Here is a 14,437-nt window from a genome sequence, read left to right on the forward strand (position 1 = left end):
GTAGAAAACTTGGGAAATAAAAAAGGATAAAGAAAAGTACAAAGCACCTGTATCAGGACCTGGAACTAATCATCCACCTGTACCCCTTACATGCTGGGGCCGCCCCACCTCTCCAGCCTCAGCGGCCTCGTCTGCACAGAGGTGACAGTAAAGCTCACCTTGCAAGTGTTTGTAAGAAATAAATGACTCCATACACATTAAGAACTGAGAATGGCGCCACAGAAAATTTGTAATTAAACGTTAGCTGCTAATTTTACTGCTTTACTTTCTCCCAAGATTTTTCTTTGGTTTTTTTCCCCCAAAGTTAATCTTCTTTAGAAAATTGTGACAAAATATATGCAACTATTGTTTAGAACCCTGGACTCCATTTCTTCACCCTTCAAGAGGCAGATTAAAGCACAGGCCAGGCTGTGGCCAGGGTGCCAATGAAAGGGCCTGAAAAGGTCCCTGTAGGTGGGGTGGAGGAGTCCCCGCCTGGGGAAGTGACCTGTGGGTGGGGGTGGCTGGGCAGAGCCGAAGAAGGGCCCTGGGCCACCAGGTCACCTGCTGTAGGCTGCCTTCTCCTCCCGTGACATGCTGCTCAGAAGAAGTTCCTTCAAGGTGCAGGTGTTTTCAAGCCATTCAATCAGCCCCAACCTGGAAGGAGAGGACAGCTATGAACGGTCCCTGCCCTCTCTTCCCTAGAAAACAGTCCCCCTCATGCTCTCCATGAGGGTGGGCCTCTGTCCCGTGAAGCCTTCCCCTTCCCGGCAAAACCGAACAGGCGTTTCTGGTCCTGTGACCCCACCACCCCCTGCAGAGAGGTTCCGCACACCTGGAGGTCATGGGCACCACGCCGTAAGTCGTCACCCGCAGGCCCCTCTGGCCACAGGCGGCGTCGCGGACAAGCAGGCCGTTCATGACCTGCAGCAGCTGCTGGATGCGCTGGTCCTGCCGCAGGTCCTCACCGCCCTTGACAAGGAAGGGGAACTCGCGTGCGTCGTGTCCGCGCACCACAATGCGCTTCGGCCTTCTGATCGAGGCCATCACTTTCACCTTGAAAGGTCGGACAGCATTTTCAGGTGCAGCTGAGAAACCGAGGACAGCACGCCCTGCGGGGACACAGGCGGGCAACACAGCAAAGGGCAGACCAGCGAGGGCCTGGCGCCTCCTGGTCCCTGTCCCTGCCCGGCAGAGCCGCGAGAAATGCCAGGTTCCCAGCTACGGGTCTGTGCTCATAAATGTGTGTCCGTGGGAACAAGCCACACACGGCATGTCCACTTGCTACAGGGACTTGGTTTACAACGGACACGCACACACTTCACTCCTGGAGATCCTTAAACATGGCTGATGTTTAAAGATGAAACATCATATCAAGGTCAGTAAATCCCCATCAGAAAACTTGTACCACCACCCTTAGAGAGCCCCGTGCATGAGACCAACATGGGGAGTGAACTGTCTGCGGAGCTGACTCCCAGAACCTACCCGCTCGTCGAAGCCGGCGATGCGGGCGTGGTACTCAGGCATCGGCTTCCCTCTGCCGTCGTACTGACCTGGGACAAACCACAGAAGCCTGACACGGACGCTGCGCCCTGCGCTTTAACACACCCACTGGTCTAACAGGGGAACTCGGTTTTCACTGCAGTATGTTTTTAAATGCTGCTCTTTCTCAGTGTGACTGACTAGAGGACTTCCCTTCCTATTTGGGCGGAGCAAACGCAAACAGGGACAGCAGTGCCCGGGCGAGCCCCCTGGCTGTTTCCAGCAGCGTCAAGCTGCGTGTCCGGGGGCCACGTTTCCAGTGTTTTTCTTGAAACTTGTGGTATGTGATGCACAGCTGTTAATAATAAAGAAAAGTGTTTCTCCAAGTCCCCTTTACTCACTGCAGTAAGAATGTAAGTAACCATGTGGAAACATGTCTTGTCTGGCACATTCCAGGGTGAAGAAGGGCTGTGTCCTCCGTGTCACCAGCCTCCCTCCCGCAGGCACGTCATGTGCCGTCATCTCAGCACTTCAGCTGGGACCAGTGCGCATCCCGCAACTGGGGGGGTGGGGGGTGGGGAGAGGGTGCGGACACGACGCCGCATGTTTCACTGCACTTCTTTGACACTGCAGTGCTTTCAAATGGAAGGTCTGTGGCAACGCTGAGTTGTCAGGAGACGGTTAGCATCATTTAGCAACAGAGTATTGTTTAATTAAGGTACAAACATTGCTTTTTAGACACGATGCCATTGCATGCTTACTGGACCACAGGGTACTGTAAACGTGACTGTTACGGGCACCAGGAAACCACCTGCTTCAGTCTGCTCTGCTGCGGAGGTCTGGAACCGAACCCGCAGCATCTCTGAGGTTTCCTGTGCTTTATTTCTGAAAAGAAGTTACTGAGGGGCAATGCCCGGGTAGGTTCAGAGGACATTACCAGCCACCATTATTAGCAGGTGGACCTCCGAGCACTTGTCACAGCAGGAATGTGACTAGACATTTAGTAAGTGTACTATTCATAGTAATTATAGATTTTCCTAATGCTGACAAGTATGTGGAATTTAAAATTCTTTTTAGAAAAGAGAGAAACTATCAAGAATCAAAAGTTCTTGCTCTGGCATAACTCTCCTCAAAGCACCGTCCTGCCCCCCCACCACAGGTGAACTCACCAGGAACCTCCAGCTCATCCCTCAGGAGCTCCACCCTGAAGTCGCTCAGCCAGGGCGAGCATTCCTTCAGGTTCCCCGGCTCCTTCGCGCCCCTGCTCATCCTCTCAAGCAGCAAGCTGATGATGGCACAGAAGTCCCGGAGCTTCATGCCAGGGAGCTTAGCACCTCCTCTCCCAAAGTATTTATCAAATTCTTTTCCAAAAGCCTGAAATTAATAATAATTTACCTGATATATTAATGTTTACCTGAACTTCTGAAAAGTTCTAGGCTCACGAATCAAGTTACACTAGTTTTTTTGTGTGCTTTTAACTGATAGTTTCACTTTCTGTGAATGTTTCAATACTCTCAAGCAGGAAGCCTGCCTTGTGTATGTGTCTTTGCGTCTCTGAGAAGGAAAGGATGACAGTTTGCAGTGACTTCTGGGCCTAAGATCTCCTGAGGGCTTCACACCCTGGACCTCTGCGTTCCCTGTGCAGCTGCTGCTCTACTCCATCATGGTAACAGGGGTAATGAAGAACAAAGTCCAAAATAAAGAACGTAATTTAATAAAAGTGAACAGCCCAAGATTCTTCCCTGGAGCAAAGAGAAAATCACAACCAGTCTATTACCTGGATTACTCATGTTCCTAGAAGCAATTATTACTAGAAGTTCCTTCTCTTGGAACATGTCAGGTCACTCTTTCCGTTAGTTGCTACTCAAATATTTATTTAAATTATAATCCCAGTATCAGAATTAAAAAAAACAAAAAACGAAACTCAAGAGAATTACTAATGGAGACTTAACAGCTCTCAGATTTACTTGATCGTCTTTAATTAGATACATTTTCCCAAATGTAGAACTAACCCCAACATGAGCCTGGTATAAATGAAAGATATGCCCTATTTTAGACAATCCACTGCAGGAAAATTAACATACATAAAACACAACTCTTCCTTGATCTGTAAATGGACTTAAAGTACAGGAACAACCTGCGGTCCCTAGAACACGGCATCACCAGCAGCAGCGCTGATCCAGGTGGCACACGGCCCTCAAGGGCCCAGGAAAGCGAAACCTGGGGCAGTTCTGTTTTGGTGGATTAATCTCTTTTAATTATTTGATGCAAATTATGTGCTGATGTGGTAGGAAGTTGAAGGTTCTGGATAGGCTGTCCCAGGTGCTATTAACCAACCTAAGGAGAAACCGCGGCTGCAGCTGCGGAGAGGCTTCTGTCGGGCTCGAGCCTGCTGGTGGAGGCTGGGCTGTGCGCGCGCGCACGGGACACCGCCGGCCAGGCCAGTGTTCAGAGGGCCGAGGGCGTGAGCCTGCAGGGTCGCTCCGCAGGAGAGAAGGACAGGCCCCCTCCACCGGGACGATGCGGGAAGGCTGCCACGGGGCTCAGGGCGGCCACTTATCAGCACAAGGCCTGGCACATGGCAGCCCCCACCCGGTTTCAAACCACCCGCTGCCCAGGCTGCTCCCGCGCTGCGATGGCAGAGGCGTGTGCACCCCGTCCGCCTGGGAAACAGCAACACTAGCGCCTTCCCGTCCACGGTTTCTGCTGCCGCCACGGGCTTGCCGCCCGTCAGGACGTCCCCAGGAGGAACCCCACAGCCACCGGCAGCAGAGCCGTGGGCCGTCCAGCTAGGACATGGGGCCTGACATGTGTCATAAAGTGAAGGATGGACAGAGGTTTAGGGTTTTACTTGCATTTTAGATACAGCCCTGGTTAGGCAGCGGGCGGCCCTGTGTGGTCCTATGTTCAGACCACTAACAAAAGCTCCCCAAAGCAGGAACAACTCCCCAGACCTCCCCTGTGATCAGAGCCGTCCCGCTCGCACATTCGGACAGACGTCTGACGCAGCAGGGTGCAGGCTCGCGAGGCCTCCCCGGGCCCGGACCCCGGCATCCCTCTTCCTAACGCACAGGAGCGTCGCTCGGCGGTCAAAGGACACACAGGGTGTGGAACAAGCCCAGCACCCGGAGGGGCACCGACCCAGGCCGCAGCACGCAGGCCACTGCGTGAAAGAAGCCAGGTCCACGCGGGCAGGACTCATCCACGCGGAACGCTGGGCAGGGAGCCCACGTGGGTGGCAGGGCAGCGAGGGTGGGGATGGGCTGCTCTGGGAGTGATGGGAATACAGTGAAAACCCAGCGCTGCACTGGCAACAGCATGCATTGTGGGGTCCACGAAGTCTGTCTCACTGAAGCACTCGTTACGCCCATGAGGCATAAAGACGCGCCTTTGCACCAGAGCCGCAAGACTCCTGCCTACTCTGAAGCTTCCTGAGGTTTCAGGAACAAAAGCAGTTTCACCAAACTGTCAAAAAGAACTCAGTGGACAAAGGCGGGGGGTGGAGGGCAGGCACAGAGCACTGAGTGCCAAGTGCACACTCGCCCTTTCAAGTGTGGAGCCACTCAAAAAGCAGAGCTCCCCTGGACCCCCTCTGTCCTGACACCACAGTCCTGTGCACACAGCACCTGCCGGCGGCCCCGCAACCTCTCTGGGATGTGGACAGAGGTAAGTAAGTGCTCACAAACGGTTATCAACCTGCAGCAAATACAAATATTTTCCTGGTCCAATATCCAAATCTCTCTAGAATTAAAAACATTAAACTACAGGTAACCTTCACATCTAACAATCTGGCCTCGAAGAAGAGAATGTAATAAAAAACCTGAGGTTTTACCCGTGCCCCACTTGCCACTATCTGACCTAAAGATACGCCAGCAATATCTAACAGAAACACACAGATCTAAGGAAAGTTTACAAATTCAACGGGCATTTTAAAACCAGAAATATTAACAAAGGAGCAAACAGAAGCCCTGGTCCTCATAACGACTCCATCACCACCAGGCAGCACCGGCCCGGCCCCCCCCACACACTGTACCTGAATAAACATCCTTCGAAAACTCCCGAGCCCTGGAGCCTGGGGGTCTCCCAAGGTTGCGTACATTCTCTTATACATCCTCTCAACGTTCTTTTTATTTACAGGGTTTTTTCCTAGTTCAACCATCATGTCCTCTGTCCAGTCCTGTGCAGAAAAAAAGAAACGTCAAGCTGGACTCAGGCAGGTTTCACTGAGTCCTGTGTCTTACGTGTGGGAAGCTGTTCCTCTACCTTGAAGAGCATCTCGGGGTTGGAGAGCTGCTCCAGGGCGTGGATGAAATCCTGAACCACTCCCGCTCGGTCCAGCTTTGCTTTAACCCTAAAAAATCACCAAGTTTAGGTGCTCAAACATCTTCCAAAGATCAAGGACTAAAATTTTCATGTATATATAATTATATTTATATATAAAATATATAACCAACTCCATAGTTCAGGGAAGGTGCAGTTTACAAATTCCACCCAGAACAGATGAAGCACAAAGTGTGCCTTCTGTCAACAGATGAGGTGACGCAAACCCCCAGCGTTTTGGTGCACACAATCTGAGGTTAAACGGCCCCTTCTTGACAAACTTTCAACACTTCTCTTTCCTTTCTTTCTAAGGAACCGGTCCTGCTGCAGTTGCCTCTGCTGAGAGACAAGGAGGGCAGGGTGGGTGGGCGCACGGCCAGCCAGCACGAGCCAGGACAAGGCTGTGCCTCCCCCACCTTGCGCCTCAGAAGCAAAACACTCTACACAGCAATGCAAATCAGCTCTTGATGGAGAAGGGCAACTAAAACTCACACGTTTACCAAGTGTTCTTTCTGACATGAAACACTGCTGCCGGCTCTGCCAGCTGTCCTCACTCACAGACCAGCTGAAGACATGAAAATGATGACACCTCAGCAGTTTACGAAGTCATAATTAAGAAGAGGGGCGGGACTTCCCTGGTGGTGCAGTGGTTAAGAATCCACCTGCCAATGCAGGGGACTCGGGTTCCATCCCTGGTCCGGGAAGATCCCACATGCCGCAGAGCAACTAAGCCCGTGCACCACAGCTACTACGCCTGTGCTCTAGAGCCCATGAGCCACAACTACTGAGCCTGAGTGAAACAACTACTGAAGCCCACACACCTAGAGCCTGTGCTCTGCAGCAAGAGAAGCCACCGCAATGAGAAGTCCATGCACCACAGTGAAGAGCAGCCCCGGCTCGCCACAACTAGAGAAATCCCGTGCACAGCAACAGAGAGCCAACGCAGCCAAGAAATAATTAATTTTAAAAGAAGAAGAAGAAGAGAGGCTTCCCGGAGATTTTAAATGACAGAACGTTCAGGAACTGATTTCAAAAAGCACCTCATCTAGTCTGTCTCAACCAACAGATTACTACCGGTTAGCATAACCATCTCATGAATAACATTTTAAGATGAAATGTGTTTACAAAGGAAATAAATTCTAGAGCAAATAACACACCAGGGCAGAGCACCCAACCAACAGACATCTAGGCCTCCTGCCCTCCACGGCAGATCCAATTCATCTGAGGACAAACCTAAGCGTCCGTGTGTCTACTTTGACCACAGACGTTTTTATAACCTTTCAGTGTCTGATTGACCTCATTTTTCTTATGTCACCTGGCCACAAACTCCTTGTTCTTATGACCAGCAGAAGTGTCTCTGAAGGAATAAGTTTCACTGCTGATGGTGAACGGGTACACGATGGCCTGTGGGTAGTGGTCGGCAAGGTCCTCCACGGTGCGCTGGATGGCAACAGCCTCCTCCTTGTCCAGCAGGGCCACCATGTGGCTGACCCAGCCGATGAACTGCCAGCAGGGAACGGAAGGCATCTGCAACAGAGCGAGACACCTGGCATGCTTCCCGCACAGCGACGCTGGGTCCCCCGTCAAAGCGCAGCTCTATCTGCAACTGTCAGTACAGACACAGACAGACGTGTAGACAAAAAGCCTTCTCTCCTCAGCGCCCTCGGTTCTGACCCACTGGGAACCACTGAGTCTCCCAGGCCCTCTTGGGGCGTGTGCACACAGACCCTTTCTTTACGAGAATGGAATCGGAGCCGACTTGCTGTTGCTGGTTTCTCTGAGACGAACCGCGTTCCTTTAACAGCTGTGCTGCATTCCACCTCGTTTTTCAAGGGCTCGACACTGAACTTGCAGGCACTTGCCGTTCCTCTACCTGGGTACCACAGTGCACAGCCCTGTGTGTTTACCTCTTCGCACACGTGCTATACACCCATAGGAGAGACTCCTACCTGAATTCCGAAACTCCTCTTTACTTTTAATGTTAACATTAACAATTATAAAAAAAATTGTTACATTTCCCTCCAAGACGATTTTTCAAATTTTCACTTCTAAAAGTGTATTATACTGACTGCTTTCCAAAATCCTGACACTGGACATGATCAATTTTTAAAATTTACTGTCAATATGAAAAGCAAAAAATATCTAATTTTAGTTTTCATGTTTCATTATTAGTGAGGCTGAACAGCCTGTGTTTACCTGCCTCACACGCTTTAATCACGTGTGTATCTCCCACTTCCTGCTGGTCTGTTCGTTCTAGAGACTGGACACATCTGCTCTCTGTCTCCAGTATGTGTTGCAAATGCTTTTCTCCCAGTTTTTTTTTTTTTAACTTTGTATATGGTATTTTTTAATGACAGAAATGTCAAATTATTTTCCCTATAGCTACTGATTTTTGTCTCAACTCCAAGACCATTTTCAAATTTTGCTCAGGTTTTCCTCTAACATTTTTCCAGGTGTTTATTTCAAGATAAACTGTGACGCACTTGGAATGTTGGTATAAAGTGAGGAAGGATGGGAGGCTTTGGGGCCCTCAGCCCAAGGCCAGCTGCCCATCTCAAGGGTCACGACAACAGTGACCCACCACTCTGTTTCCACACAAACTCAAAATGCTATTTTAATTATATATCAAAATGATTTGGGGAAAAATAAAATTATAACATTGAAATATTTCTTTACTTATCTTTGAGAAAAACACATGTGTACTACATTTCATACTAAATTTACTGTAATCTTCTGTGCAGCACCTACTGAAAGCCTCCCCGCCCAAGCACACAGACCCGCCCCCGACGCAGTGACCAGCACCGTCTACAAACCTGCTGGGCACCCTCGCTGAACAACCACGTTGTCCACTCAGAGCCTGGCCCTATTCTGCACTTAAACATCCACTAAGTCACTCAGGGGCTTTCTGATCACCCTCCCCTTTTCCGACGCAGCCCAGGTGCAGAGGCCAGCACAGGGCACCAGCGGGCAAGTGCGACGTGGGGCGGGAACCCTCGGGGTCCCTGAGACGTGGGGTGCAGGGGGGACGGCACCTGAAATGTCCCCCTTTTCTTGCTGCCGAACAGTAACCTGAGCATAAGGCCCCCAGACGTTACAGACGCAGCCCAGCCCTGAGGGGCGGCCGACGCTCGGGCAGCTGGGCGGGGGACCCACCTCCTCCCCCATCTCCCGGGCCTTGTTCAGACGCAGGGATCCTGTCGGCACCCACAGAGGATGCAGCGCGGGGATACTCTTACGTGGTTTTAAATGACACATGTTCTTGGGATAGAGCAATATTCGGTGGCTGGGAAAAGCCCCAGCACATACCACACGCCACGTGCTGGATGTAAGTAGGACCATGTCCGTATGTCCGGTCAAGCTCCCTTTGCTAGAATGAAGACACTGACCTTGCTGGCCATCAGGCTCAGGGTCTCCTCTGGATACTGTGCGACAACCTGCAGGAGTCGGGGGACCCGCAGCCTGGCCTCGCTGGAGTGTAACTTCAGTGCTTTCAGCATGTTGTCCACCACGAGCGCTGCGTACGTGTGCAGTGCTGCCGCCTCCAGGACTGCCGGGGACAGAACAGACGTGGTTACGGCGTCATGCGGACACAAGCGACAGGCTCAGCGAGACTGCGTTCCCCGGCCTTGCATTTTAATAGCTACTCCAGCTGCTACAGGTGCAGCACTTTGCTCCCTGGGCTGGAACACGAGGGGCGGCTGCAGGAGCAGGTCACACATGCGTCAGGGAAGCAGACGGAGGGACAGAGACCAGCTCCGGTCACACGCAGGCCACGGGCATGGCCGTGCCCCTGCCTCTTAAATAGACGAGCCATCTCTCAGAACACATCACCAAAAACACACAGGAGATCACAAGGACCTACGATGTCCCTGCGGCTCTGCACTGACACAGGGTGAGGCTCACCGGACGGGCCCTCCTCCTCCCTGCGAAGCTGCTGGTCGCAGAACTCCACCAGCGTCAGGTAAGCCGCTGTCAGCCTACACGCAGGCCCCTGGCCCCGCGCTGAGGGCCCGGCCTCCTCTTCCGCTGTCCGCACGGCCTCAGACAGGTGGTGGAACGCTCTCTGGTACAGACCTGCCGTAACCTGGAATTCAGAGACCCCGACAGTCAGTGAGTGGGACCAGTGCTTCCTGAAGACCCGGCCCCCACCTGGGATCCATCAGCCACCAGTGAACAGAAGCTGCTCGAGTGCAGCAGCCGGGTCTGCCCGGGCTGGGAAGGAGACGTGAGCCCCGCACGATCTCAGCGCCTGAAAACCAACACAGGGTGGGCGCCCAGGCCCTGGGGCAGGACTTGGGAAGGGCTGGAGGCTGGGGACACAAGGGACACGAGGAGCACGTGGGAACTTGAGAAAATACAGACGCGCCTGAGAAAGGCCTACAAAGCAGGCACTACATACAAAAGCAGAAAAGCTGATTTTTTCCCCACAGGCTAGCAGGGTGTCTGAATGGTGGCCCGTGATGAGATTCCACTGACAAAATTCATGGAAGAACCATCCACGTGGCTTCTCGTTTTTAACACTAACACAAAGGTGTCTTTCATATACACAGCAAACAGCGAGTAGGCCATCTTCCCAATAAGAAACCTGACTGCGTGAAGCCGTCACACACATCTTAACACCAAGCGAGACGCGTCGCTCCTTCGGTGCAGCAGGGCCTGCGCAGTCCACACACGACATGCAGCACAGGCTCCCAGCATCACTACCTTCTCTACGTCCTCTGAGCTGGACCCAGAAAGTTCCACGACTCTCCTGGCCTTGCCCTCCTCCATCCCAGCAAGGCAGGCAGGCTCGCTGCTGAGCGCGTCGGCCATGACCCTGTACGTCGTGCCCAGGAGAATACTATGGTCACGGAAAGCCACAGCGTTTTTGCTCAAATAGCTGGGTGTGTTCTCATCTGTTGGATTAAAAACACAAACACATGAGTTTTTGAGAACAGAGTGAATAACATAAGTTAAAAAGAAGATATTTATAGTGTACAAAAGTTGTTTCCTATTAAAAAACTAATTAAAATAAATCTTAAAGGTATAAGAAACTGACTTCAAACACTGGTTCGAGAATTTCTTGAGCTCACACAATGGAACGTGCTGTCAGCAGTGGCCACAGGCCACCAAGGCTCAACAAGGAAAACAACGCATGAACGTTCACTGAAACATCACCCTCTGCGTTTTGTCAAAGCACTTCATCATATTACAGACAGCAGAAAGGGCTCTTTATAACCCATTTGTGCATGCACATCAATAACCCAGATTTTTCAGCTGAGGCTGTGACCTAGAGCTGATAGAGCTACAGAGACCACCGCAGTCAAAGGTCTAGCACTGCGTCCAGCCGTGTGGCTCTGGCAAGCCTGCAGAGGCTGAGAAGAGAAAGGCAGTCACCCGGCAAGTCCCGCAGCCACACCACCTGCCCCTCTGGGGGCGATTATTTCACAAGGTTGTAGCCAACGACTACCAGTTATTATCACAAGAACCAAATGTCACCTAATAGCAGCAAACTCCTCCTCCTCATCCACCCTCCCCAGAAAAACCATAAGCGACAGCTGAGCAGCTGCAGAGTCATTTTCTGATGCTGGGACCTATGTGGAAAGCGCTTCCCATCCTGCTGAAGACTCGGGCCTGCGGGTGAGGCCTGCGCGCACCTGGGATGTGTGCAGGAGACCCGGGGCCCACACACAGGGTCCCCCCTCAGCCTTACAGGCCACATCATCACAGACAGAAGAACTGAGGAGGGAAAAGGCTTTTGTGGTTAATTTTTTAGGAACTTCTTGTATGTGAACAAAGTTTTCAAAATAATGAAACCATTATACCCCAAATTTGGCTGAGTATTAAAGACAGCATTTTAAACTTCAACTTCAGTTTACAGATAGAGAAATAAAAAGTTTCAAAAGTGATATTCAATAGTATTAGGATACAAAGTACCTTGGCTCCAAATATTTAATAAATATTTAACAAAAGTTTTTACAAACTGAATTCCCGAATGTTGGATGAAGCAGCACAAAGAACAGTGTGCGAAGACGAGCTGCAGGAGCAAGAGCCACGTACCCAGCAAGGACGCCGTCCGCAGCGCCGTGCAGAGCTGCTCGGGCCAGCGCTGGGCCTGGGCCCGGCTGTGGCTGAGCCGGCAGTAGCTCCACACCCACCCCGCCAGCCAGTCCGCCCGCAATTTTGACTCTCTGTGCAGCTCCTTCAGCAGTTTCATGGCAAGTGAGAAATTGTTCTGCACAGCAGGAAAGAGAAACAGAAAGAGGACAAGTCACTGCACAAGAGGAGCGCCTCACTGGCCTGCAGGACACAGCCCACCTTGGAGCAGTGACAGCACATTAGCTTATCGTGGGGACAGATGCACAATCACAGCACACAACCCAGGGCCCTCGCGCAGCTGCTGTCTGACCCCAAGACACCCGTTAACTAAGAAACCCCGTCCCCAGGCCTCCACTCTCCTCCCCCAGCCCTGCACCCACAACCTCCTGCCCTGGATCTGCCTGTTCTGGACCTGTCGGTGCAGTCAGAAGATGCGCTCCGACTGTGGGTCTGCTGGCTGTATCAGAACCTCAGTCCATCCTGTGGCTGACTAATTCTCCACTGCATTTATCTACCAACAAACTTTCAGGTTGTTGCCACCTTTTGGCTATTTTGAATAATGCTCTTTTCGCTAATTTGAATGAAAATAAAGAATCTGTATACAAATTTCTGTGTGGACGTAAGTCTTCATTTCTCTTGGGTATAAACTAAGGACAGGAACTTCTTGGTCAAATGTAACCCTCTGGCTTTTGAAGGAGCTGCCAGACCCACCTCCATGGTGGCAGCAGGGCTCACCCCCTGCACGGGGTCATCCCTCTACCCTAGCCGGCCTGCGGGCACGCAGCGGGACATTTTTTTTTTTTCTTTTTTCTTGGCCACGCAGAGCAGCACACAGGATCTTAGTTCCCCGACCAGGGATTGAACCCACGTCCCCTGCAATGGAAGTGTGGAGTCCTAACCACTGCACCTCCAGTGAAGTTCCCTGAGTCTTCTCAAGTGAGAAATGTCTACTCAGATGCTTTCCCGTTTTTCGCCAGGCTGTGTGACTTTCTGCTGTCTGGCTGTAAAGAGCTATTTGCATATCCGGGTGTGGACCCTCCCCAGATCTGTCGTCCCCAAGTATTTCCTCCCATCATATGGGCTGTCTCTTCGCTTTCTTGAGTGTGTCATTTGAGGCACAGAAGTTTTTAGGTTTAATGTACAATTTCTCTACTTCTTATTTAGTTGGTTGTTTTGGGATGTCTTTTACATCTAATTCTCGGCTGAGCTTCAAGGACACTGACATCAGACTGTGCCTTCCTCGCTGCCAGAGTCACGAAGCAGAAACCAAGGGCAAGAACCATGTGGGGAAGAGACCAGGGGAGGAAGCAGATCCTTGGTGGGGGATGTGAGGGTAACTGAAAGCCAGCTCCCCTAGAAGTCAATGTAGGGAACTCATACGCTTAGTTCCTTTACTCACTTAGGCTGCTCTGGGTTGGGCTTTCTGTTATTGGAAAGATAAAAATTCCTGATACAACACCCATCTCAAAGAAAAACGAGCAGCAGTTAAACCCACAAAACAGAAATATTATTTCTACTAGAACAACATTCTTTGCTTTATAATAGTGATCAATATAGGGTCCTTAAAACAGCAAGCTCCCCTACTATATTCAAATATGATTTAATTACATGAAAAATACAATTTAATACAGTTAAAATGTTTATATGCAACTTTTAAGCAAAGCACACTTGTATCAAGAAAGGATCTTATTATCAAGTGATAGATTTTCACAAACTAAACCTAAATACAATTGGTAACTAACTGGTCAGCATTCATTTTGTTAAACAAGAGAAAACCTGATATTAGGTTTATTTTCATTATAAGTAAAGCAGAAAATAATCATTTTGAAATGATTAACAAGTGTATAATAAACTTTTGAAGCTTTCTGGGAAATCTTATGTGTTTCTGCAAATGTACTTCCTTATAAAGAAAAAAAATACCAACTACTCAATATCCCTAAGCTTCAGATTTTAAACAAAAGCTGAATTTAAAAAATGCCAATTTTGGACAGTCTGTGACCCAGGAGTGCCCACCTGCTTCCGCGCACTCTCGACCATCTCCAGCCTCATGGAGAACTTGCAGCTCGAGATCAGAAGCTGAGCGTCTTCCTCCTGAGCCTGGACATCCATCCCATCCTCGCCCTCACTCACACCACCACCGTCTGGGAGCAGAGTGAGCTTCTCCTCTATTTTGCTGAGAAAGAAACATCTACATGAAACAAAGAAAAATAAGAATTAACGCCAGACTCGTGAAAGACATCTCGGACATTCAGGAAGCTACTGCACAGCATTCAGACAGAAATTCTATGTTGTTAAAATTTTCCTCATTTTTTAGACTATAAATGTACACTCTCAGAATTGGACTCAATCTCCATTTTAATTAACCAGCTCTTGGAAGATCACCGAGGATATTTCAACCAAACTTCCCAAATACCATCTACTGCTTTCACCTCCACAAAGTATTTACGCTCACAACCTGCTCTCTTAACAAATGGACAGCACACCCTATGTTGGGTCAGAACCATTTTTCTCCTGTCTCCACATCTAAGATCCTCCTCACACAGGTGGACAGTGTCAAGCAACAGACAGGCTACAACCA

The 14,437-nt window shown here is 50.3% G+C and overlaps 1 protein-coding gene across 3 annotated transcripts in view; it reads right to left on the minus strand.

Annotated features, from left to right (window-relative positions):
- The window catches only part of PRKDC (protein kinase, DNA-activated, catalytic subunit), a 141,565-nt gene that overhangs the window by 6,271 nt on the left and 120,857 nt on the right, over positions 1-14,437 (minus strand). For all 3 annotated transcript variants that reach the window (XM_057737521.1, XM_057737522.1, XM_057737523.1), the window contains exons 69-80: positions 13,873-14,047; positions 11,821-11,995; positions 10,486-10,676; positions 9,685-9,865; positions 9,168-9,328; positions 7,097-7,308; positions 5,725-5,812; positions 5,495-5,638; positions 2,631-2,835; positions 1,465-1,532; positions 815-1,035; positions 544-636 (exon numbers count right to left, since the gene is read on the minus strand). In XM_057737521.1, the coding sequence (XP_057593504.1) occupies positions 544-636; positions 815-1,035; positions 1,465-1,532; positions 2,631-2,835; positions 5,495-5,638; positions 5,725-5,812; positions 7,097-7,308; positions 9,168-9,328; positions 9,685-9,865; positions 10,486-10,676; positions 11,821-11,995; positions 13,873-14,047 (1,914 nt within the window). The remainder of the gene's footprint in view (positions 1-543; positions 637-814; positions 1,036-1,464; positions 1,533-2,630; positions 2,836-5,494; positions 5,639-5,724; positions 5,813-7,096; positions 7,309-9,167; positions 9,329-9,684; positions 9,866-10,485; positions 10,677-11,820; positions 11,996-13,872; positions 14,048-14,437) is intronic.

The sequence above is a fragment of the Hippopotamus amphibius genome, chromosome 5 (genome assembly GCF_030028045.1).
Source record: "Hippopotamus amphibius kiboko isolate mHipAmp2 chromosome 5, mHipAmp2.hap2, whole genome shotgun sequence".
NCBI classification, from domain to species: Eukaryota; Metazoa; Chordata; class Mammalia; order Artiodactyla; family Hippopotamidae; genus Hippopotamus; species Hippopotamus amphibius.